The 26,673-nt window shown below is 36.6% G+C and overlaps 1 protein-coding gene across 1 annotated transcript in view; it reads left to right on the plus strand.

Annotated features, from left to right (window-relative positions):
• Positions 1 to 26,673, plus strand: part of pcxa (pyruvate carboxylase a) — a 230,229-nt gene that overhangs the window by 188,564 nt on the left and 14,992 nt on the right. Inside the window, 7 exon segments of the mRNA NM_001328356.1 lie at positions 3,646 to 3,790; positions 6,018 to 6,107; positions 6,654 to 6,875; positions 8,946 to 9,102; positions 10,808 to 11,048; positions 11,361 to 11,610; positions 23,213 to 23,457. Of these exon segments, the coding sequence (NP_001315285.1) occupies positions 3,646 to 3,790; positions 6,018 to 6,107; positions 6,654 to 6,875; positions 8,946 to 9,102; positions 10,808 to 11,048; positions 11,361 to 11,610; positions 23,213 to 23,457 (1,350 nt within the window).

Consider the following 26,673-nt stretch of genomic DNA (forward strand, 5'->3'; position numbering starts at 1 on the left):
CACTGTAACTGCTCATTTAACCCTGCTTTCTTCAATGTGGCTTCTCCTCATTTCTTAGTGTGAATATCCGGACAGGTAGCCTTGAAGACATCCACAGCCTATCAGTGCTTAAATGTTTAAACACTAATGTTTTCTTCCCCTGCTTCCTATTATTTGCTGCATTCGGCAAATGCAGCCGGTCGTTGTAGAGAGTTTGTGGGCAAAGAATTGTTTTCAGCTACAGCCTGTGGTTTAGAGCTAGACAACAGTGTCCAAACAAAGCTGTAAAAGACATTTCATTAGTCTGGATTTGTGTGTATGCTTGTGCATGCTCTTCAGTCTACTGGGGTTATTTTGCCTTGAACATGGACAGGATGAGGTTGTAGAATCATGTTATTGAAAGTCATGTTATTTGGTTGGCAGGCAGAAAATAATCAATAGGCCACTTTATTTGACTTTTATTTGAACTGTCTGCATATGGGTCATAGTTTGCAGCTGTCATGACAGATCATATGGTGTGCTCAATGATTTATTCATTTGTTTATTATTATAAATATTGCAATAGCAAAAAAAGAGTCACAGTATATACAAAAAAACTAAGAAAATCTGTACAAATAATACATTTTCAATAAAAAGAGAATTCTGAATTGAATTTTGAATTGAATTTGTGGATTTGATTTATGAATTAATACAGTATTGAAATACTAATTGGTATTGTGATACTTTAGCTGGTATAGTGTCGTGGCCTGAATTGATGGTATCGTGAAAACCCTACCTTACACACGACACGTCTTCTTTACAGTGGTTGTTTGGCATCCACCAATCCCACAATGCTTTGCCGCTTTAAACAGGAAGCTGTGGGCTAGACTGCAGACAAATTAATTAACTTGCATTGTAATGATAATGGAGTTAATACATACGAAAAGAAACACGTTACAGTATTAGTTAGTCAAAAATAATGCCATTACATTAACATATTACTAGGAATCGTGTTATTGCCCGACACTACGTAGATGTGCCTAATTTATTTAGCTAATGATTAATTCAGTAGGTCAATAACAGTCAAGGCCCAATCCCAATTCTATTTTTGCACCTCTACCTCTTCCCTTTCCCCTTGGCCCTAGAAACAGAGTGTGAACAGGAACGGCTCCAAAATATACCTCAAGAAATAGGACTCCACTACAGCACCTGCACACTTCATCATATATCATCGCCAGCTCTTGCTTCATATGAGATCCACAACCGCGACTGCTGTAGTTATTCCAATTGTGTTATTTATTCGGTAATCATCTTTAGGAAATCACTGAAGGCACCGATATCATGTTATCATAACCATATTATGTGGCATTATTCATCTATATAAACACACGAAAACAAATTAACATTATAGCAGACACTGTAAAAAGGTCATTCCCAGCCACTAGACTTTTCTGACAGGGTATTCCAGTGTCATCAAGTGTCAGAATGTTTTGGGACTGCTATTTAGGAGTTATGATTAGGGATTTATTAGAGTTTTTATTTTAGCGTTTTTTTTTTTCTCTTTTTTTCTTCTTCTTTTTTTTTATTAAGCATGACAATAAAACAAACGACGTTATGAATGTATTAAAGCATGTGCTTCTTTGTTGTAAACATACGTAATAATGACAAAAAAATACTAATTTGTGCATCTCTGTGCTTCCTTGTGCAGCCATGCTGCTATTGTGGCTGGTGTATTCTGGGAAATTTTCTTACCCCTTGGTTTCGAGTGTGGTCCTGAAAAATCTTTGTTTCAAGAGATGTCTAACCCTTGCACTTAGCACTATGCCTTCAAGCTAATAAGAAATTGGGGGAAGGATAAGGCCTGAGGAGTAGAATTGAGATTGTGCCCAATTGTAATATATTAAATAGTAAATCTGTTGTATGTCTAAGCTAGTGTGTTTATTCAGAATAAACAAAGACATATTTTATATATATTATATACATTTTAAATATTTACAATTATTTACAATGTTTTCTCACAGGAGCATACATTAAATAAGTTACTGGCGAGTTACTGATGTGCATTAATGTTATATATATTTATCTTTAAAAATACAGGAATCTCATGCGACAGTACAAAACGTATTGCTGCTTCAGGATATTTCAGACATATGGACAAATTTGATAATTAAGTGGAGCAAATCCACACCACATGCAACTTGATCTTCCAATGTTAAATAAATTTGAAAAGTGTGCAACATTTTCACACTAGAAAGCATGTTTTATGCAGGAATGGAACTAATATGCTGCAACGACCACTTTAAATACGAGATCAATGTACCTAATTTTGACGCTCTGGAGCGACCTTGGACGCTCTCACTGCTTTCTGTGTAAACGCACTGTAATAAACCGCACAACATATTAAAGCATCTTTGGCATTTCCTCATTGTCTATAAAACCAAACAGGAAATTGAAGGAGTATGGCTTCATAACACTCCTACATCACTAGTTAAAATAGCTAATTTTTCTGGATTCGAACGTTCTTTGAAACAACATTTAGGAAAATGTAAATACATACATCAGCAAAATATAGAACACTTTTCTAGCCTCTAGCCTTTTTTTGTATATTTTAATGGAAAAGAATGTGCATATTGTGCCTTTTAACAATTTGAACACAATAAATAGTATGCAAACAAATGCAAATGTAGAGTACCACAACAGACACTTTTATACAGTCAAAATAGCTACTGTCAGTGAAAGCCTTGCGTATTCAAAATAAAAACGTCCTGCTCTTAAAAATAAGGCGTATTTAAAGTGCCTTGCTTTGAAATGCTTACAGTGGGTTATTTTGGAAAAGAATAATGATGAAGTTTGGAATGAGCCGGAATTTGAAATGAGGAAGAATCCTGCAGTCAGAGGAATCTGGGTCAGAGTGCTGGCAGATTACAGCCGACTCTCTTCAACTCTCAATTCTTGGGAGAACATTTGGATTCGACCTCTCTTTCTAGTCTTCCTCGTCCTCCATCTCTCCTTCGCTTCTTCTCTCGGATCTCTGCTGAACCCGTCCATAGGGAGTCGGTGTGTGATGAGTATGTTTGTAGGTGGTGACGGGTGCAAATGCCGAGTGCTAAAAACTATAGAGCTTCAATTAACACTTCACATATTCTGTTAGTCTCTCACATCTGCTCCCTTTCCAAATCGCTATCTCCCCAACCTCTGTCTTTCTTTCATCTCTCTCTGAATGATTATTATCACTCTTCTAGTATCGACAGTCAGGCTAATGGATTCTGGAAATTTCTTTATGGTCAGCTCTTTTAGCTTGCAGCATTGAACATGTTGGAAAGTGAAGACTTCAAAAGTATAGCATGTTAGCTCAGGATACAGAGCTGTTTCTTCAGGGCTGTAACGGTGAGCACAGCTTCCTCACTGACCCGAGCCCAATTTGCACACACTCAAAGGCAGGTTTGATAGTGATGGAAGGGAGTATTGAGTGTTTAGATAATGGTATTGATTTTAGTACTGCCTACAGAATGGACCCATCTGGGCTGTGTAGGACCATTAGCACCTAAGCTAAGATTGTGTGTGTGTGTTGCTGTCTTGAAATTGGCCTCAGTCTCTCAAGAGTGGCCCACTCCAGGCTCTCTCCAGCTCAGCAGTTCCTCAAAACCAGTTAAAAATATATTGGTCTGTTCTCTTTTCTCTCCTCAGACAAACATCCCCTTCCTGCAGAATGTGCTGAGCAATAATCAGTTCCTGAACGGGACGGTGGATACTCAGTTTATCGATGAGAATTCAGATCTGTTCAATCTCAAACCGGTGCAGAACCGAGCCCAGAAACTGCTCCACTACTTGGGTAAACACCTTTCTTGCACAAATGACTCAATGAGCTGAATTAATTTTTGAGACATGTATTTCATATTCATCGAATGATTAACTTTCAATTATTTGGGTGTTTTTTTTTTGTTTCTTTTAGTGACAAATTAAATTTTTTTTCTCTCCCCTGAGGCATTTTATTTCCAGAGGCTTTTGTACTTTTAATGAGAGCATTTTGCTCTAACCATGCATAAAGTGCTTTTGTCAAATACCTTGACTGATTAAATTAATTTCATTGAATTCAGAATATGACCAGCTTTAGCTGTAGAATATCACATCAAATCAAGTAGCTGTACATTTTGTGCAAGATCTCCAGAAACTACATTAATAGAAAGCACTACAACTGTATTTTTAAACACATTGATAATATCTGAGATATTTTTATCACTGTTTATACCCTGAGCACTGATTTCACCTGTACAGCATTAATAATCTTACTAAAGATAATAAGTGCTTTCATTATGAATGTTTCATACACTGTAAAACCCAAAAAGTTGAGGTAACACAAAACTGTTTGAGGAAACCGATAGCATCTTTTTAAGTAAATAGGTAAAGTTCAGTAAAACCCAATAAATAAAGAGAACTTAAACCAACAGAGTACTGTAAAACGGTATAAAACAAGTAAAGGCAACTCAAACCATTTGAGTTAAAACAATAATCTATAGGAGTACTGTGAACTTTTATTTAAGTTTTATTTAATTAACTCATTACCTTCAACCCAACATTTCATTTAATAAAGTTGAGTGTTGGGTTTTACAGTATTAATAGTAATAAACTTATCTAATAGAGAGAATTGTCTGGAATTGAATTGTGCACAGGCGTGTGAATGCAAAAGTGTATGGGTGTTTCCATGTACTAGGTTGCGGCTGCAATGGCATCCGCTGTGTACATATGCTGGAATAGCTGGTGGTTCATTCCGCTTTGGCGACTTGTGATAAATCAGAGACTAAGTCAAAGGAAAATAAATAAATTGTGCACTTCCGTTCAAAAGAACTGAAGATTTTTATTGTGTAAGGATGCTCTAAATTATTCCTGTAAAGACACTCGCCGTGGTTGCTTGAGCATTGAAATCATTTCGATAAGGGCTTAATTGATTTATTTTTATAAAAACATAATATCTGACAGAAATGTACATGTTATGACTTCACGAGAATAGAAAAGTAGTTTACATGTAATCTGACTAGGCTTGGGCCTGTATAAGTTTCTGACGGTATTATATTCTTGGATAAAAATACCACTGTATCATGGTATTCTGATTACTGCTCTAAAATAAGTTGTTTTTAAATGTCTGGGTAAAACGAACAAACAACAAAAATCGTTTACTCATTGAACACATTTTATTTTATCTTAAAAAACATTTATAATATTTTGGAACAGTAAACATGTCAGGCTAAATAATAAAAAAAAAATCTGTGATTTCTGCTCTCTTCAAAAACACAGATTTCTTTACAGCAAATAAGAAATAAACTAAAACATTTATTCATTCATTCATTTTCTTGTCTGCTTAGTCCCTTTATTAAACCGGGGTCGCCACAGTGGAATGAACCACCAATTTATCCAGCACATGTTTTTACGTAGCGGATTCCCTTCCAGCTGCAGCCCATCTCTGGAAAATGCACTAAAACAATACATAAGATAATGTACATACAGTGTATACCTTGAGAGCAGTATAACAGAATTTCAGAAGTATTAAAAATGTGACTTTTTCCAAACCATGGTAAACCTTAAAACGGCTTTTGTCCCATGCCTAAATCTGACCATACAGGTATATGTATTGCATACAAGTATACTGCCGTCCAGTCTGTATTTTTTAGAGTAATAGAAGAGGACACACACACATATACACAAACACACACTGTTTGTTTCATTCTGATATCATTTTAAAATGTATTAAATATAGTTCACAGTTCTTGATTAAATCTGCAGCCACTGTGAGTATAAGAGGCTTATAAAATAAACAAGTAAACCTTTCCAACCCAAAACTTTTGAATGGTGCTGTACTTTTCAGCTTCCCTGCTCTTTTCTCATCAGCCCCTTTACAGAGCTTCCAGAGAGTGACTCAAGCCAAGAGCCAAAACCTTTTTAAGTAACGTGGGCTGCTGAGTCTCCAGTCCACTTGACCCATCCACTCAGTGTATTATAGCAGCAGAGGTGGATTTGAAGCAGTTTGCACTATTTGTTTGTGATTGCGTTTGCTCGTCTTTCAGGGCATGTTATGGTGAACGGGCCGACTACTCCGATACCTGTCAAGGCTAAGCCTTCCCCCATCGATCCGGTCATCCCACCAGTACCCCTCGGTAAGAAACGCACAGACTTTCCTTATCTTACATACACACACTGCCAGTTTCTCACAACACAAACTCAGCATAAGCCTTTCTTGCACTCGGCTGCTGTGATATTTCATTGACGCACCGCAGAAGGCATGAAGTCGAGGATGTTTACGTCTTACAGAAGGTGGTCATAACTCATCCTTCCCCCTCAGCCTTTTATGAAGTTCCACATGACTATATTATACATCCTATACAGCAGGCAGAACATAATGCAGAGGCATTTGTTTACAAAAGAGCCAAGCTTTCATTCAGTTTCTACCTCCATCTTATGTGGATTTGTCTGGACATGTGCCAACACCAAAAATCAATTGATTTCTTGAAAATACCGACTTCATTCTTTCTGGGTAACACATCTATTTTGATGCATATTGTTGTGCGCTTGTGTCTCTGTGAATAATAGCGCTGATAAACTAGTGTTTTTTTTTTCATCTTTGTAGTCCTACGCAGCTTGGTGTTTGTGATAATGTCTGTGTTATTAATTGGCCGTGTGTTTTGTGTGTATGCGCTCTGCAGGTGAGCCACCAGTGGGTTTCAGGGATGTGTTGTTGAGAGAGGGTCCAGATGGTTTTGCGAAGGCGGTTCGTGCCCACCAGGGTCTGCTGCTTATGGACACTACGTTCAGAGACGCCCACCAGTCCCTCCTGGCCACTCGCGTTCGCACTCACGACCTGAAACGCATCGCACCGTTTGTGGCACACAGCTTCAACAACCTCTTCAGCGTGGAGAACTGGGGCGGTGCGCTACTACTTTCACACTACTGTTTTCGTGCTTTGTCTCACACTCTTTTCCCCCTCCCCTATTTTTTACCCTCCCGCTTGTGTTTAAGCAGTAAACCCAGCCTACTATTCTCCAGCTTGGTATTCCTCTCCTTTTAGCTGAACAACAGTGAGATGCTTCCCATGAAGCTAGTGTTTGGTTTTTGTATTTGTCTTTAAATATGCTGGATCCTTTAACAATGTTTAATGTTTTTTTAATTAATCAGTACTTGAGCAGGAAAGAGCTGAGTTTTAGTTTTTGAATGATTCATGTTTCTTTATTAGTACTTCTTTTCTAAATTGATGACAGTTTTTTAAAGTCTCATTTTGATTGAAAGAGAGAGATGCGAGTATTTGAGTAGCACATTTCCCACATCCTACTAGTTTGTTAGTCTAAAAAAAATTGATATACTGTATATCTTTGCTTTCTCTGCATGACTTGTCAAATGTTATTTGAGAGGGAAAAAGGTACAAAGACTTTTTAATGACTGAAAGTGTCTTTCACAGGTGGCATAAATGACATAATTGGTCTTTAATATGCAAAACTGCAACAACTGCTGGCAAAACACAATGTCATGACAGCAGAACAACCTGTCAGCAGTGTAAAAATAGATGCACATTCTTTTTTAATGTTTTATTGAATTAAAAGGTCAATTTAAAAAATAAATAAACAAATATTCTAACTGTTCTTTTAGCAGCTAACTATATTTCCCAAATGATGATTAACAGAGCAAGGACATTTTCACAGTATGTCTGATAAGTTTTTTTATTCTGGAGAAAGTCTGATTTGTTTTATTTTGGCTAGAATAAAAGCAGTTTTTTATTTATTTAATTTTTTTTATTTCAAGGTCAAAATTATTAGCCAATTCAAGCTATATATTTTTTCGATAGTCTACAGCAGTGGTTTTAAACCACAACTGGTATGCGGGCTTGCTTCTAGTGGTATGCGGAAAAATCGCTGAATAATAAAAGAAAAAATTTAACACACTTTTGACCCTTTGACGCGTAAGATAACACCAAGAATCATGTAATCAGACAGCATTGGCTGCTCCCTGAAGAGTACGATTAGGTTTTTGATGAATAGGCTTCTATACATTAATACTTTACAAGTACAGCAGTTTTCTTTTTACGTCTTAAGAACAGTGCCATTTTTTGTTAACTCTTAAAAGCACATTCTAATTTAAACAATGACGTTTTTGCTTTGTTTTTTTCTGCAAGTAAAGATAATGTTCAAACTATTTATAATGTAGGCTGACAATAATGCATATTCTTATTAGTAATTAATCAGTAAGCAGCTTTGCAGAGCTGCAGCTGCTTAATTAGGCCTACTATGCTACTGTATTTCAACACTAGTCATTATGGTGGAACTTGGAGAGACAATTTTTGTCTGAGGTGGTACTTGATGAAAAGTTTAAGAACCACTGGTCTACAGAACAAACCATCGTTGTACAGTAACTCGCCTAATTACCTAAATCTGCCTAGTTAAGCCTTTAAATGTCACTTTAAGCTGTATAAAAGTGTCTTGAAAAATATCTAGTTTAATATTATTTACTGGTAAAGTTAAAATAAAGCAGTTATTAGAAATGAGTTATTAAAACTGTTATGTTTAGAAATGTGTTGTGAACATCTTCTCTCCCTTAAACAGAAATTGGGGGAAAAAATAAACGGGCTATAATAATTCTGACTTCAACTGTATATAATAAAACACTGTCAGCCAATAAATACATTGGTTTAATTCTTTCTTAAAAGGAGCCCATAACAGTCATACAGTTTATTCATTTAACAGTACGGGTATTCAGTTATTTATTTGTAATTAAGAATCAAGTTCTTGTTTCCTAAGCCTAAAATATTTGCTTAGAATTAAGGCTGAAAGCAAGGTTGAAGCAAGATGAGTGTTTAACTTCATTTCTGGAATCAAAGTATGCGAGCATGTTTCCAATAGCAAGGTGCATCACATGCTTTTAAGAGTTTTCCACGTCTGTGCCACTTATGCTGGGTATTTTGATCCTCTTAGTTATTTTTTGTCCTGCCTTTCTTTCTTCTCCACCAGGCGCTACGTTTGATGTGGCAATGCGTTTCCTGTGTGAGTGTCCCTGGAAAAGGCTGCAAGAGTTGAGGGCTCTGATGCCAAATGTGCCTTTTCAGATGCTTCTGAGAGGTGCCAACGCTGTTGGATACACCAACTACCCGGATAATGCCGTCTTCAAGTCAGTCATGCCCCATCTTACTTCACAACTTGCTCACAGACTGAGTCAACTTCTCAAATGATACTCTTTTTAGGAATGGCATTCCCAGTAAAACTAATGTTTGGATTCAGATTCTCAATACAGCAATGATTTTGGAAACATTAGAAAATACATTTTAATTGTTTATTACATTTTTCCTTCGACTTAGTCCCTTTATTAATCAGGGGTCAACACAGCAGAATGAACTGCCAACTTACACAGCGGATGCTCTTCCAGCTGCATTACAGTACTGGGAAACACGCACTACAGCCAGTTTAGTTTATTCAATTCACCTATAGTACATGTCTTCTAGCGACAGCAACCTTCTTGCTGTGAGGCAACAGTGCTAACCACTGAGCAACCGTGGTGCCTGTAATTGTTTGTACCCGTTTAAAATAATCAGTTTTCTGTCAATCTGTGCTGCAGGTTCAGATTTTATTACCTGTAATTAAAACCAGAGGTAGCAAATATTTCAACAATAAAAGAAATGTGCAGAATGTGCTTCCAGCACAATATGTATGTGGTTTAAGGGTTTATCAACCTTCAAGACTAGCTTGCACTCCAACAATACAAATATAGTGTTGGTAGCATAATCTGATGATACATTTTTTTTTTTTGTAAGAACAAAGATTCGTAGGAGTGTTTTGCTTGTGAATCATTTAACTTTGAGTTGCTTTCAGTAGTAAATTGTTTTGTCATTGCATTGTGAATATTGAGCAATATCACAATGCTGATATTGAATAGTGACACAAGAAACATTGCCAAAGACAATTTTCCACCTAGACCAGCAGAAGACTATTAAGATATTAATAAATAAACCAAAAAATCATTCCGTTCCAGTGCTTTGTCTTTGGTAGCTTTAGTCTACTCCATTTGTTTCTCACAGCCACTGACTCTGGCCCCAAGCACCATTAAGATGGCTTTTAATTTATATTAGAATGTGGAGCTGGGGAGCATTTCTGCTCATTTAACGGCTTTGTTTCAGACAGTCCATAAAATCGCTGCTGCCATTTGCCATTCTGCATTTTCAGTCCCAAAATACACAATGAAGATCTACTAGATAAAAAGATCTCATATAAACCGAAGGAAAACTAGCAGAAGACATTTTAATTGGGTCCAATTCTTGCTTAAATAAATAAAATAGTATAGCAAAAATGGCACACATGTACGGGTTTCTAAATCTAACAAATTTATTTGAAAAATACTATTGTGTTTAATAATAATTTAATTTACTTTTATTGCATTTTTGTTTCAATGTAAATTTTATTATTAATCCTGTTATTTTTGTGTCCGGTTTATTAATCACAAGTACTTTGAATTTTTCAGTTAGTTACTGTTTAAAATTGTTATGTTTACATTTAATAATTATTTAATTTGATTGCTTTAGTAATATTTGCCCAATAATGAGTTTGAATAGTTTGCTTCAGTTAAAACACTGGTTTGATTACTCTGTTAGTGTGGGTAAAATGCATGTACACGCATAAAAATATATGAAAGGATATGTCAGAACTTTAAAATATGACTGGGAATGCTAAACGAGCTAGGGCTAAATCTATTTTAATATTTTTTGCACTGAACAAAGAAAACTGAACTATAAATTTGAACACACCCTTGCTAAAGGATAAAAATACACAAAGAACCAATCTATGGTTACTCATTACCACACTATTTTCAATGCTTTTGTCAGGTTCTGTGAGGTGGCCAAAGAAAACGGTATGGACATCTTCCGTGTGTTCGACTCGCTAAACTATCTCCCCAACATGCTCTTGGGGATGGAGGCAGCAGGTACAGCAGGGGGAGTGGTGGAGGCGGCCATCTCGTACACCGGCGACGTTTCCGACCCCACGAGGCAGAAATATTCTCTAGACTACTATCTCAAACTAGCAGATGAGCTGGTCAAGGCTGGAACACACATCCTTTGCATCAAGGTGGTGGTTTGTTTATTTTTGTGTGGGATTATTTTTTTTTTGAAATCCATTTGTCTGTTTTGTTAACCTCAACTCTTGCTCACTCTTTCATCTCGACTGCTGCACCCACTCTGCTTCCACCCACACATTAAATACCACTGCATCACTGTCTCACTGTTTGTTTCTAGTCCATATCTCTAACTTTCCTTTATTCCCCCCCATCTCTCTCTCTCTCTCTCTCTCTCTCTCTCTCTCTCTCTCTCTCTCTCTCTCTCTCTCTCTCTCTCTCTCTCTCTCTCTGTCTCTCTCTGTCTCTCTCTGTCTGCTCTGCAGGACATGGCCGGTCTCCTGAAACCCGACTCTGGCCGTTTGCTGGTTGGTGCACTGAGGGACCGTTTTCCTCATGTGCCGATCCATGTGCACACTCACGATACTGCAGGGGCTGGAGTGGCTGCCATGCTGGCCTGTGCAGAGGCCGGAGCAGACATTGTGGATGTGGCGGTGGACTCCATGGCGGGAATGACATCCCAACCCAGCATGGGTGCCGTTGTGGCATGTACTAAAGGCACCAAACTCAATACTGGTAAGGGCTGTCAAACTGTGTTTTATTAGAGCTGTCAAACATCTATTATAATGCTATCAAGTTAAGTCAAGCTTTATTGTCATATGTTTATTATTTTAAGCACAATATATACATAGATGGGTAGATGTATAAATAAACAGACAGACAGGTTAATGTAACAATGGACAGAAGAGTAGATATGGTTTTTTGGAAGAAATAGTACATGGATGAACGGGTAGATATCAGACAGAATGCAGCTATACAGGTATTTAAAGATATATGTGAACATTTTAATAGGAGATGGATGAGGTAGATAGACAGGTAAACTAGGCTTGATAAATATATTGTACTTTATAATTTTATTTATTTGTTTGCTTGTTTATTTAACAGGGACAATACACTTGGCATAGTTTTACAAAGATAACTGATCTGTTGTGTACGTAGGACATATAACATAAAGCCCCTGACTAGGCTTTACATAAAAAAGAAAAGAATAAAAAAAAAAAACACAATACGGTCCTATAGTCCTATTGCACCCAACCCGGTATGAGGTGGGATCGAAACAGCGATTCTTTGAACGTGAGTCGGTTGCTCTAACAAGGGGGCTGAAGACCATAGCCTCTAGCATCTGTTGCTAGAGCTCCTTTAGAGGTCAGAGGAGTGAGGTTTACAATACCTGCATAGCACTTCGCTAGCTATCCCCGTTATACTCACCACCCTAAACCTCACACCCTTCCCAGACGAGCCCCCACATTCAATAAGTAGAACTGTTCTTTGACAGCTAGTGAAGTGCTTTGCAGGTAAAAACTCTCCTGACCTCTAAAGGTGCTCTAGCGACAGATGCTAGAGGCCATGCTCATTAGCCTCCTTGTTAGAGCAACTGACTCCCATACTAAGAATCACCGGTTCGATTGAAACTCAGATTGGGTTGGGTCCAGTAGGAACAGTGGGTTACATTTGTACAGTTTATACAGAGCCACAAACATAAAATGTAATCCTGACCAACCTGAATGAATAATACCTAATGTTCACATTGCTGTAAAGATTTTATCTAGAAAAAAACTTGGAGTTTTGATTGTAACTTTAACAGGCATGGCGTTCCATAGATGTGAACCTTTTATTGAAATGCATGACTGACCCATAGTGGTTCTGCATCTGCGGATTCTACAATTCCCACTTACTACCCCTCTAGTCTTTTCTAGACATTTCATGATGTCAAGAAATCTAATCAAAATTGGTAGGTAAGTGGATTAGTTCTAATGGTGGATGGATGTAACGACATGCTGCGTAGATAGATGGTTAGACAAAGATAGGCAGACTGATAGGACAGGTATACCCAGTTGAAAAATCAGGATATGAGCAATATCACACTTGTATCAGTGCGATATGGCTGTTTATCTGAGGCGTGCATTACCGTGTAAGCCCACCAGGACGGGATGCACACATATTGCACTGCTACGAGTGTGATATTGCTTTTATATAATAGTTTGATGGCATAATCGTGTGTGTGTGTGTGTGTGTGTGTGTGTATATATATATATATATATATATATATATATATATATATATATATATATATATATATATATATATATATATATATATAAAGAATCTGAAACTGTAGCTACATCACAAACGACACTTTTGAGCTAGTATTTGAATCTAAAGCTTTAAAGTGATGACAAAACAGGTGATTTTTGCTCCCATTTTAGGATTAAAAGGCTGATCAGCATGAAATGCAGATATTTCCAAGTGTTTCTCTGTTGCAATTGGGAGATCGCAACAATTAACTCTGAAAAAGCCAGAGCACAGCAAACACTACCAGATTACTATAGTATAAATACAGCACTTCAATATACAAAAGAGAGAGATCGACTTAGAATACCACTTACCTGTTTTGAAATGATTTGTTCAGGTGTAGTTTGAAACGTACGCTGAAAAATGCCCCTAAGAAATTTTTCTGCGGCTTCTGTCGCCATCTTGTGGCAACGTCAACCGTCTTTATTCTGCTCAGCTGGCCCCCAATGCGCTCAATCTCCGGAATTATGAATGTTTAAAATAGGCACTATACTGAAAAAAATTATGTCTAAAAAATGTTGCAAACAATTTATGTGTTGAATAAAAACAAAGTTAGCAATGTTCAGCTTAGTTTGTGTGTTTAAATTTATCCCATATAAATTGTTTACAACCATTTAACTTAAAAAAAAAAAAGTAAATCCAAGGAATCATCCTTTTTTAAAAAAACATTTTCTTTCAGTGTATTATTATTAAAAAAATGGCATAGTTGCAATCTAAACAACTACATTATTGCCTAAAAAAAGTACATTATGTTGTCCAACAGCTGCAAAATTTGTCAAACTGTTGTTCTCTGCTTTCCACTTGTGTGGGCAGAGTAATACACAAGGGTGAAGAGGCAATAAGAGTGCTGATATTACTTTATATTACTTAAAAATTAGAATTATCTTACAGCTATCAGCCAATCAGATTCGAGAACCAGACAGAACTGTTGTATAAATATAAAAAGAAATGGGTAGATAGACGGGTAGATGGATGAATGGTTGGTTAGATAATTAGGTATACAGGTGGATGGACAGATGGGTATGGGTAGGCAGATTAGCTGATAGATGAAAGAAATCAGAGCTGTAGATGGGTAGATATAGAGATTATATCAGCACTGGGAAGCCCCACTGGTTCATTCAATGAGGTAAGGTTTTTGTTCTTCATTTTCTCATCCTGGTTAGGACACAGTGTTAAAGTGATTAATTGGTTGTTTTGCATCCTGTTGTTTTCTATGCATATAAAGCAGTTCCTCATTTATTTCACTATGCCAGATTTTGCATGATACAGCCCATCACTGATTTTTGCGGGTCATGTGTTAAAGGGAACATGATGTAAACATTCTTCTTCTGTCATAAAAACTATTTCTTGTCTTTATGCATGAGAACAACTTTTCCTCACCCTTCAGCAGTTGCGAAGCTCGCACCGCAACCCATAATGCTCTTGGTGGTATTTAATATTCAGCACACCCGTTTTGCACCATTTTTCAACCGCTGTGCTTCATTTCATGCAAATGCTCCCATACTTTCCTTCACTTAATATTTCTCTCCCCTAGTCTATAATCCAGGTGCGAATGAGGTCAGGGGAAGTCAGCTAAAAGCACGGGAAAAGCAAACAGAGCAGGACAGGAGCGGTAATGAAAGAAATGAAAGGGTTGGGAAAAAAAACTCTACACTGCACGGCTAGTCAGCTCAGGAGAAAATAATGTTGGGGTGAATGAAAAGAGTATAGAGAGGGGTCAGAGCGGACAGACATCATTTGGATGTTGTGGCTGACCTCTTGACCTTTCCTTAATTGTGACATTACTGTGGCTGCTGGTACTTAACCTTCAATGATGAGTCTTGTGGCCCGCTGGGTCTCCTCGCAGTGGGGAGTGTGTGTTTTGGCCAGAGACTGTGGTGTGTGGTCACTGTGTGGGAGACCATCTGTCCAGCCCATGGGTCACTGCGTCACCTGTCGCTGTTGTGGCATAAAGATCTACCTTATTAAGGCAGATTCACACTGCTGCGGCAAATGTCAACATTTCTGACATGCTAATGTTGGCTGATGACTAGATAATGAACATCACTTTAGGTGTCATAGAGTGCATTTATTCAATAAATAAAATTGTTCTCTGATATCTACATAGTAGGTTTGTGGCTTAGGTAAGTGCAAAAATTCTCCAGAAATGATTTCATATGCGCATTTATATCCACAGAAATTACCTCTAGAACGAAAAAAATTGGATTTCGATCATATTTGTAACATGATTATTAATGAGCTCTGTATTATTACAAACACATGTTGTCAGTTTCACCATATACATGTTAAAATAACAAAACAAACCTAACGTTTAACCCTTTGACTGCCTGCTTTATTAAATGGTTGACCATATTTTAACTGTTTTAAATAATGACTGTAAAAATCGTATTAAGATTGACACTACACAGCATTGTTGGTTTACAAAAAAATCAAACAAACCTGATCCTGCTGCACTACTACACTTGATTTTGGTTTTATTGTAAAAAAATAAATAAATAAGAAAAAATGTTAAATGAGGATCTGAATTATTTTAGGGCATACTTCAAAAAATCAAGATGAGTTCGTATTCAAAAATGTTTTATTTTGATTATGTCTTTAAATAAATTGGTCTTACACTTGATATTTTTCAGATTTTTTTGTAGTATATGTATTAATTCTGGTACTTCTACCAAAAGGTTTAAGGTAAAGGTTGATATTTTAGAAATGATGGGATGTGTTTTGCATTGATGCATTGAGTGTGTCAACTAGCAACATTAGGAGTTAAGAAATACAATCCAATTTTTTGTTCTTGATGGGGAAGTAAAGGGGTTAACAGACCTGATGCCTTTTGGTCTTATTTTTAAAATAAAGTAAATACTGTATAATACAAACATAGATAAAAATAAAAATAAGGGATGAAATGATTATTGATGTAATCTCACTCAGAAAGATTGTGGCCAATCAAAGCTCAACAGATCGTTTATTACATTATGCTAGGATGTCCATACTTTTTTATTATGTATTTGTCTTAAAATGCAAATGCGCTGCTGCTCTCTCCTGCCTCTTTGTAGCTTCTTTGCATACTCTTTCCAGAACGACAATTAGGTTTTCATTTACCCATCTATCACACTCATGCAAAATTGGCTCCTAATCACCAGGCCACAATGAATTTCTGGAACACTGTATTATTGTACTATTTTGCACATCGCATTACTTTGCACTCTAAGAGCCAAAATCCAAATAATTTCCAAGCGATTTATTTCAAAGCAGGGTTTTCTGCACTTACAGCCACTAAAACAAAGTTATGGCATAGACTGGACATTTGCAACATGCCTATCCCTCCTCTTTGGGATTTTATTATTGCAGGATATCAAGACCAGCTTTTACTGACTGAGTATTAACGTGAGCTGTTCCTGAGACATGATGTGACAGCTTATTAAAGAAAAAGCATGTTAAATATTGGCTGAGTAAGTTAGTGTCCTGATTAATCTGTCAAAGCAACTGTATAGCATGTAGTCATGTAATTAATAACCTTAAATTGATATTTAGATAAATATTTCAGTAAATTAAATCATGAATAAGATTACATTTTTTTAAGTATTTTCAGATGATGTATACATTTGATGGCTGTAGGTAATTAATTATTACTTACTGCTTGTCAGGCCTTGACATGATCACCAGCCACTTTGGCTAGTAGTTTTTTAACATTTCTAACCACTCGCCATTTTCACCAGCCATAATTTTATTGTTAGGAAAATATATTTTATATGCATAAATTTGAGTTTGGTGTGCAAAAAGTTCTTGATTTATATTTTGTGTTATGTACACATGAATACTAATTAATTTCATTAATTTTTGTGTGTTGTGTATGAGCTTGCTTAATGAGCATGAGCAAATGGGTTGTGCTTTCATAGTGTTGCATTGCAATTAGTTCTTATTTCACCTGAATTTTCAGGGCTCAACATTACGGATTTGCCAAATTTTTCTCTGGCTACACCAAAAAAACAAAAAAAACAAAACAAAAGTAATTACTCCTTCGCTACAAATTTGAACTAATTAAAAACAAGCCAATTATAGCTGCAAACATGCACTTTCTATTAAGCAAAATAATTTTATTTTATTTCTTTAAAGAAATAACCTTTTGAAATGAATTATTGTCATGTATCTAAAACTGTGCATAGTAGTCTGTCCTGGCTAAAGGTCCCTGATCAGCAGTTAACTATACATAAATGGGAGGTTAATCTCCTATAAAGCAATGTTATTGTAAATGTTGATAATAAAACCATAAATAAATAAACTGTAAGCAAAAGAAAGCAGGTGAAAAACAAACTGTGTGCGGGAATGAAATGATGATCCTGTGCACACTTTCAACGTTTGGCCCATTAATAATCTGTTCAAAGAATGATTAAAGTGAAAGCAGCCGCTACTGCTTGCAAAAAGACATTTTAAGAAAAAAATAATCTGGAGCTCTTTTTGAATAGCAGGACTATGGGTACACGAGCATCACTTTTTGTCCAGTCTATTTCAAAGAGTACCAATCGCACAAGTCGCGTTTGCAGGCACGATTTCTCGGTTTCTTCTCGCAAGGGAACTAGAGCGCTTAAGCATCGAAAAGCAGCACGACTGACAAAGTGGCTAGTTGGAGTGTCTGTCCAACCCGCCACAACCTAAATCTACATTTAGTGGTGGGTTGGTGGGTGTAATAGCATGTTGGCTATTACAGTCTGTATCATTGATTAAAAGGGTTTAAAATTGTGTTACATACATAATGTGCATCAGTACTCTTGGTTGACCAATATATGAAGATTTCCGATTCAAAACCCTCTAAATCCATCAGACTTGATTTCTATTGTAAATGAGCATTTCTATCAGGCTCCTCAGGTTAGGTTCAGAAGTTTAATTTGATATGTAATAAAATACTATAATAATAATAAATAAAATACCTTTTTTTTAAAAAATGTCACTTTTAGACAATTCTTTGGTTTTTAAAAAGGTAGATTTCTTTTGTGTCAAAACCAGCTAAATCCACCTATTGGGACAAGACAGCGTAATTAGCTGAAAAATCACTAAAGATGGCAATATAAATTATTTTAACAAACATAAAACAAACACATTACACAAACCACTTAAAACGCATACATCTGTCAAGTAAGTGGCGGTTCATTCCGCTGTGTTAACCAATGATAAACCAGGGACTGAGCAGAAGATAAATGAATGAATGAATGAATGAATGAATGAAATCTATCAAGTGAATTAATCAATAACATTAAAACTGACTTTAATAAAGTCTTAACAATCTGTTGTCATTTCTGAGATTTGGGATTTAGATTTAATGAAAGTAGAGCAATGTAAATATTGTAAATATTGTAAACCAAGCTTGTTACATTTAAATAATGTGTAAAACCGTTGTGAAACATCAATATCTGTGCATTGTCCATTTATACAAAAAGCTTATCAAGTGTATAGGAAATATGAAGTAATACAAATAATGTTTAGCTTTATAAATTATATTTAGCTTTAAAAAAATAGCTTAAATTACATACATTGTTTTTTTTTCTTATAATGCCCAGAGTTTTGATGTAAGGAATATTTTCATTTGCCATTCAGTGACAGTCAGACAGGCTCATGCAATTCATCAAACTCATTTAGTCTTTTAAAATCTAATTGTGAGGTGGAATAAAACAGTCTCCTCATAAAAGGCGGCGTATCAGCGAGCTGCTACATTGAAAACATATGATTCGATTCGCGCCTTCTGATTGGTTCACGGGAAATAGCTGCTTTTGCTGTTAAAGGCAAGTGGCGTTTAGCGGCTTTTGCCAACAAACTGTTATTTCTGAATGTGCTGACGCTGAGATTTAGATGATTTGAAGCAAAAATATTTGTTGAATATGTAGTCTGTGCCTAACGCATTCACTCAATGCCATTAGCTCATTTTTGGCGGAAGTGGTGTTTAGCGGCTTTTGCATCTGAACTTTTCATACATTATTGAAATATCAGCCAATATGCTGATTATTGAGTCTTGAAAATTGATCTTTTATATTGACATGTAATTACACCAGCAATATTCTCTGTCTTATTCTTTAAGTAATAATAAATAATTTAAACACTTTTGGATACACGTAAGCACAGTCAACAAACTTTAAATCCCCATTTAATTATACAGTTGGTGTATAACTTTTTCAAAAAATTGCAATTAAAATAAAAAAAATAATCAAGTAATAAATCTTGTTAGCAGAAGTGAATTACAGTCTTTTAAAATAATAAATAATGGACCTCTATTCTAGCTTTATATTTTCCACTGTCCCGATTGCTTTCTAAATGATCAGAATTGGTTAGGCACTACTTGAAATGTTGTCATTCCAATCACATTAGAGAACTACTGTGTAAACACTTGGGACTGTATGAACAAGCTCTTTTACAAGAGCTTTCAGATGCACTGTTATTAATATACAAGGTGTGTAAGCTAATATAATTTACACCCCTGGCTTGCTAATTGTGCCACCAAACAACACCTTAATAAAGCTCATAGATGTGAGACTGTGGCTCTTGCACACCGGAAAAGCCTGGATGTGATTTCTATAAAAGTCCATCCATTTTTGAACAGACACAGCACAACCTCATCCCCTTCAAATGGGGTGGGTGTGTGATTTTTGTCAGTTCGAGGTTTGTCGGAGCTCTCACATGATGTGGAGCTGTTTGTTTTTGTTGATTCAGTACATTTTATTCTCACAAGATATTCTCCTAATTCTCAGTGCACTGCATTTCTTTGGTTTTCGCTCCAGGAGGTGTTGCCTGGATGATTGAATTGTTTGGAGGGTGTCAGGGTTCTTTGGCAGCGTTATTGTAATCTTTGTCTTTCCACTCACAGTTTTGTTGCCATATGCAGCATCCAGTATTAATCACCTGTTTACAGCTTTTTAAAACAAGCTGCCGTATGTGTTGATGTGAAGAGGAAGAGGCAGTGTTGACACATGCTCAATACTTATTACAGCTCTCGCACGGCAGCAGTGTATTGATATTCCTCAAACATTCCATTTGTTTTCTCCTCCTCTCTATCTCAGACTGAACCAAAAATCTGAACCAAAGTCAAGATTACAATCTGTCTGTCCATGCATGTGCTGTTCCCATTTCTTCCCTACTTTTGGTTTTGTCATCCATCCATCATGCATGAAATTTTTATTCATCCATCATTTAGCAATACATGAATTATATCACCGGCTATCATCCATCCACCTTTTCTAAATTCATTCATTCGTCCATCCATCCATCCACTTTTTTCATCCATCCAATTAAATTTTCCACTATTTCCATCAAACTATACATCCACTTTTTCTCTCCGTCCATATGTCCATCCACTTTTTATCCGTCCATACATCCATCCACATTTTCATCTGTCAATCCATCCATCCATCAACTTTTTCATCCATCGATGAATACACTTTTTATCCATTCATCCATCCATCCATCCATTTTTTTCATTCATCATCCACTTTTTCATCTGTCCATACATCCATCCACTTTTTTATCCATCCATCATAAATCCACATTTTTCATTCATCCATGCATCCACCCACTTTCATCCAACCTTACATCCATCAACTTTCATCTGTCCTTACATGCACTTTCATCTATCCATCCATACATGCATCCATCCGCATTTTCATCCAGTCAGCCTTCCATCCATTATTTTATCCGTCCATACATCCACTTTTTGATCCTACCATATATCCATCCACTTTTTTGTACGCCGATACATGCACTTTTTAATCCATCCATCCATTTTTTCATCCATCCATCCACTTTTTCATCAGTCAATACATGCACTTTTTAATCCATCCATCCACTTTTTTATCCATCCATACATCAATCCACTTTTTCTATTTATCCATATGTCCATCCACTTTTTCATGTCCATAGATCCATCCACTTTCATCTATCCCTACATCCACTATTTTCATCAATCTATACATCCATCCTTTTTCCCTCCATTCATACATTCATCAATTTTTCTTTCATCTATACATTCATCCACTTTTCCCCCTCCATCTATACATTTATCCACTTTTTCAGCCAACCATACATCACTCTCTTTTTCATCCCTCCATATATCATTCCACTTTTTCATCCATCCATACATCTATTCACTCTTTCATCTGTCCATACATGCACTTTTTTATTCATCCATCATCAATTCATTCACATTTTTCATACATGCATCCATCAACGTTGTCGTCCATCCATACATCTATCCATCCACTTTATCCATCCATACAGCCATCCACTTTATCCATCCATACATCCACTTTTTCATCTGTCCATACATGCGCTTTTTTATCCATCCATCATCAATCCATTTGCATTTTCCATCCATACATCCATCAGTGTTTTCGTCTGTCCATCCATCCACTTTTTCATCTGTCCATACATGCACTTTTTTATCCATCCATCATACATACATCCGCACTTCCATCCATACATCCATCAACTTTATCCATCCATACATCCATTAACTTTTTCATCCGTCCATACATCCATCCAATTTTTCATCTATCCATAAGTTCATCCACTTTTATCTGTCCATACATCCATCCACTTTTTCATCTGTCCATACATCCGTCCACTTTCATCCATCCATCCACTTTTTCATCCGTCTGTGCATCCATCCACTTTTTCCATTCATTCATATATTCATCTACTTTTCTCATCCATCCATACATCCATCAACTTTTTCATCTATCCATACCTCCAACCGTTTCTTCCATACATCCTTACATACATACACACTTTTTCTTCCATCTGTCCATGCATCCATCCACTTTTCACCGATCCATACCTCTATCTACAACTTATTCATTTGTCTACTCATCTGTCCATCCACCATTTTCATTTGTCTTCATGAATTTATGGCCTTTTTTTCTATTCTTCATGATAATTTTCATCCATCCTACATGATCACTTTCATCCGTCCTACATGATCATATTCATCCGTCCTACATCATCATATTCATCCGTCCTACATCATCATATTCATCCATCCTACATGATCGTTTTCCCACAATAAAGCTCAATAACAGAGAACTGTATTTTTCTGAAGAGAGAAAAAAGGGCCCTTATAAAACACAGAGAACAGAAATATGAGTGAGAGATTTCCGGTCTGTCTGTCAGTCTACTTAACACAATCTCAAGACTGATAGGTAAACAGATGGATAGATATAACATCCTGTCATCTTCCCGATTCTCCTTCAACTTTCTCTCTCACCTTGTCATTTATGAATCTGCCTTTCACACTTACTCAATCAAACTCTTGTTGTCCTGCTCTGGTCCCTTCGGCTCTCTCACTCTTCTTCGTCTCTTCTCTTCAAACCAGTTCATCACGATAAAGGCCGTGTGGCCAAAGATCAATGCTCAGGCTGACTGACGTGTGCTGATAGATTGGTCTGCATGGGGGGAGCTGGGCACGGCACATTTACACCGTAACATCAATAGTCCCTAATAGCTTGTAGTCAGGGTGGCAGCAAGCAGCGGCAGAAGAATGCATGTAAGCAACTTTCATAAGAGCATTAATGTGACTTCCTGCGGCCATTCTCTGGTACAACAAGTACATAGACACAAATGTTAGCGTGTGTGTTTTATCTTTTGCACAGGAAAACTATTGTGATCGCAGTCATGGGCAATTAGTGAGGATGAGGGAGCCAAATGAGCATGTAAACTCTGTTGCAAGTGGCGCGCCTCATTGATTGATTAATTGACTGACTGCTGCTGGTAAATGATGAAGCCGTGAGTGGCAGGAAGCAATCTATGCTCCGCCACCGATTCCCCGCTTCTACCACATACAGGCCCCTGTGCGCCGTGCTTTCGAGGACTGATTAAAAGCCTTGGAAGAATGCCTGATTAGCCGGTGCAGTCTGTTAAAGAGACAAGGACTTTCATTATTTTTGATTAAATATTAATATCAGATAGTCATTTGTTGTGCTACTTGTTCTCAGATTGCTTCTTCCACTTGGTGGCTAATGATCTGTCTTTTCTTTCCTCTTTTGTTCCTCCTTTTATTGTTTGTGTTTCTCAGGAATCTCTCTCGAGAAGGTCTTTGACTACAGTGAGTATTGGGAAGTGACCCGGGGCCTTTATGCTCCGTTTGACTGCACTGCCACCATGAAGTCTGGGAATGCTGATGTCTATGAGAACGAGATCCCAGGTGGCCAGTACACCAATCTCCACTTTCAAGCACACAGTATGGGGCTGGGCAACAAGTTTAAAGAGGTGAAGAAATCCTACACCGAAGCCAACAAGCTGCTCGGTGACCTCATCAAAGTGAGTCATTACTCCTGTGTTTTGGGAGATTACATTTTCCTTGCCTATTTTTCTTTACCTATTCGAAACCTATTTTTAGTTATTTTTCAGGGACTTTGAGTATAAATGATATGATATATATAAATATATATATATATATATATTTACTTATGAGAGGCCTTCAGTTTTACTGTATATGATGCTTGACTTAGATATATTTGAATAGTTTACCTAATATGTAATCCCTGTGTAGTTATTTCCAAAGGGGTTTTGCAACAGATTCAGGTTTAAGAACACTAGAGCCTCATTTTCACTGAGTACAGTACAATTCGGTACACCATGATATGACACACTTTTTAGTTTCCTATTTGCTGCACACAGTCACTAAATGGCACCACCTATGCGTGAACACCAGGACTTAGTTTGTGCTGGAACAAGCCGGATCTGGCACCTCTAAATTCTGATCTGGCACCTCATTTTATCGATCCCCCTTCTCACACTCACCCCCGTCCCGCCCAACTCTTCACTTTCTTTCTAGACTCCTCAACCCGCTTCACTTTCATCATGATATGGGTTTATGTTCAGTATGGGTGTGTGAGTGAGATCTGCAGAGTGAATGGCAACATCAACAACCTGAGGTATTAAGACATTTGTGCTGCCCATTACATTACAAACTATAGGAGAGGGCAAATTCTGCAGCAGCATAGCGCTCCTTCTCATACTTCAGCCTCCACATCAAAGATCCTGAAAGCAAATAAGGTCAAGGTGCTCCAGGATTGGCCAGCCCAGTCACCAGATAATGTACATTATTGAGCATGTCTGGGATAAGATGGAGGAGGAGGCATTGAAGATGAATCTAAAGAATCTTTATGAACTCTGGAAGTCATACAAGAACGCTTTCTTTGCCATCCCAGATGACTTTATTAATAAGTTATTAGAATCATTGCAGAGATGTATGGATGCAGTCCTCCAAGCTCATGGGAGTCATACACAATACTATTATTTTTCCACTGCACCATCACTTTATATTCTATACTGTACATTATTTCTGTTAAGTGACAAGACTTTTTTTCTAAGCTAAGTCAGATTTAATAATTTAACATCAAGACATAATCATGTTTATTTTAGGAAAATAAGCATAAGCTAGAGCTCTTTGCCTTTCATTTAAGTCACTTCTGATACCAAATGATCAACTAGAAGTCATGTTGTTTGTTGTGGTTCCTAAAATTTGGATAAGTGACAAGACTTTGTCAGGTGGCATGGTTATTACATTATAACAACATTTTTGCATACTGTGTGTATTTATACAGTAAATGGAACTTTGTTATTTCCATTCTTGCACATAGTCACATAGAAGTCATACATCTCTGTAAACCAATCAGCATTCTGCAATAAGTCAATCTGAACTCAGTATTTTGGAACTTCATACAGTGGAAATAGAAAAAAAAAAGCCTACTGTATGGTATCAAACTGTACTGCTCAGCGGCAATGAGCTTTTGAAGTTGTTTGGTTTGAAACAGACTTGTGTGTGAGTTTCATGTGAACCTTTTTGGAACTCAAAATGTGACTGCACTTTTTAAGAGCTGATTTAAGAGTGACAAACTGCACTTACACAATGTGTATTAACAATTAAGATGTTTCAAAGGGAAAGCTTTGATTACAGACTCCCACAAAGCATATGAAGCATTGCAGAAATATTTGTATATATCATCAGAATATTTTGTAATGCACTATGAATATGATCATAATTTGCAGTGCTGTAATTATTCTTGTAGCTGGTTATAATTCCTCTCTGAACTGGTTTTGTGTATGATTTATTGTAAATGAGAAATATTTGGGGAAAAATAATGAAAAAATGCTTCCAAGGCTGCTAAAAAGTATGCATCGTAATTATTCAACAATATTCAGTTGTCAGATGAGCTCTCTGCTCTTTTTTTCATCAAATGTCATAGCGCTTAAAAGATTTTCGACTCAAATAGAAACTATTAATGCAGTTGTGGTTTGCATGACGAACCCTTTTAACCTCTTATTGCTTGCAGTGATCCAGATTTTCATTTCACAGACATTTGAATTTCACGAGTCTATTCTTTATATGGAGCCAAAGACACCACACCTTTTAGCTAATTAGGTTGACGTCTTTTCCTCAGATGGTATGTTTCACACACTTGAGTCGTGATGTTGTCAAATGCTCATGCTTTCTGAGTCATTCCTGATATTGTCACGCGTGTCCAGTTAACAGTTTACTGCTACATATCTGATGCTCAAGTGTGTTATATTTAAGCTATTTTGGTCAAATGCAGCAAGCAAAAATGCAGCACCAATGTCTCCATCAAACAATATTTAGTTCAAACTGCGCTTTTTACATCAAGTGCACATCATCAATTCAGAGACTTTGTTGGACATATTGGTTTAAAAATATTGTGCTGCCGTACTCAACACCTTCATACACATTAAAGATAGATGCTCGTGCCAGAGGATTTTGCAGTTGTTTTTCTCTGATTCACTGGAACAGATTTTAATTCTCCTTTCATTTTTTTCCCACTCCTTTGTAAGCTAGTTCGGTTGAAAGCTGGGTCCTGGCACGTAATCGCTTCAAAACACTCCAACTCTTCAAATAATAAAAGGCATCTCTGCAGAGACAGCTTCATAGCTTTTAAAAATTTGTCAGTCATCTGGGAAGTGTATCATAAGGTATAATTATCAGCATAAAATCCACTCAAGCCTTTAGTGTCTTTATTTCTGAGGAGTGTGTATAAAGATACTTGACATGTCTATGAATTCAATCTGTTTCATAAAAGGAATACAGATACATTATGGAAACAAAAATGGTATGAAATAAGAGGCCTTTCTCTGGATTCACGATTTATACAGTAGTTATGGCTTTGAGGAAAAACTATTTTTGTTTTGTTCTAGAAACTATTGATGTCCTTTGATCTAAATTTATAATGTTGCTATTTAATTTAGCATGAAATAACAAAAAAAAAAAAAAAAATGGGGAATGTTATCAGACCTTTATAAAACATTAATATTTTATTCAAACCTATTGTTAAAAAATGCAAAGGTAGTTGTTGTTTTTTTTTAATATACAGTAGCTACTGTATATATAAATATTTTGTACACATTTCAGTTTATTAGGTCTTTTTAAAATCTTCCTCGCGTCACAATGGAGACTTCAATGATAATAATAGTTGGTATTATATGTAGTTCTTTTAAAGGTGCTGTATGTAAGTTTGACAC

Source organism: Danio rerio, chromosome 21, assembly GCF_049306965.1.
Source record: "Danio rerio strain Tuebingen ecotype United States chromosome 21, GRCz12tu, whole genome shotgun sequence".
Classification (NCBI taxonomy): domain Eukaryota; kingdom Metazoa; phylum Chordata; class Actinopteri; order Cypriniformes; family Danionidae; genus Danio; species Danio rerio.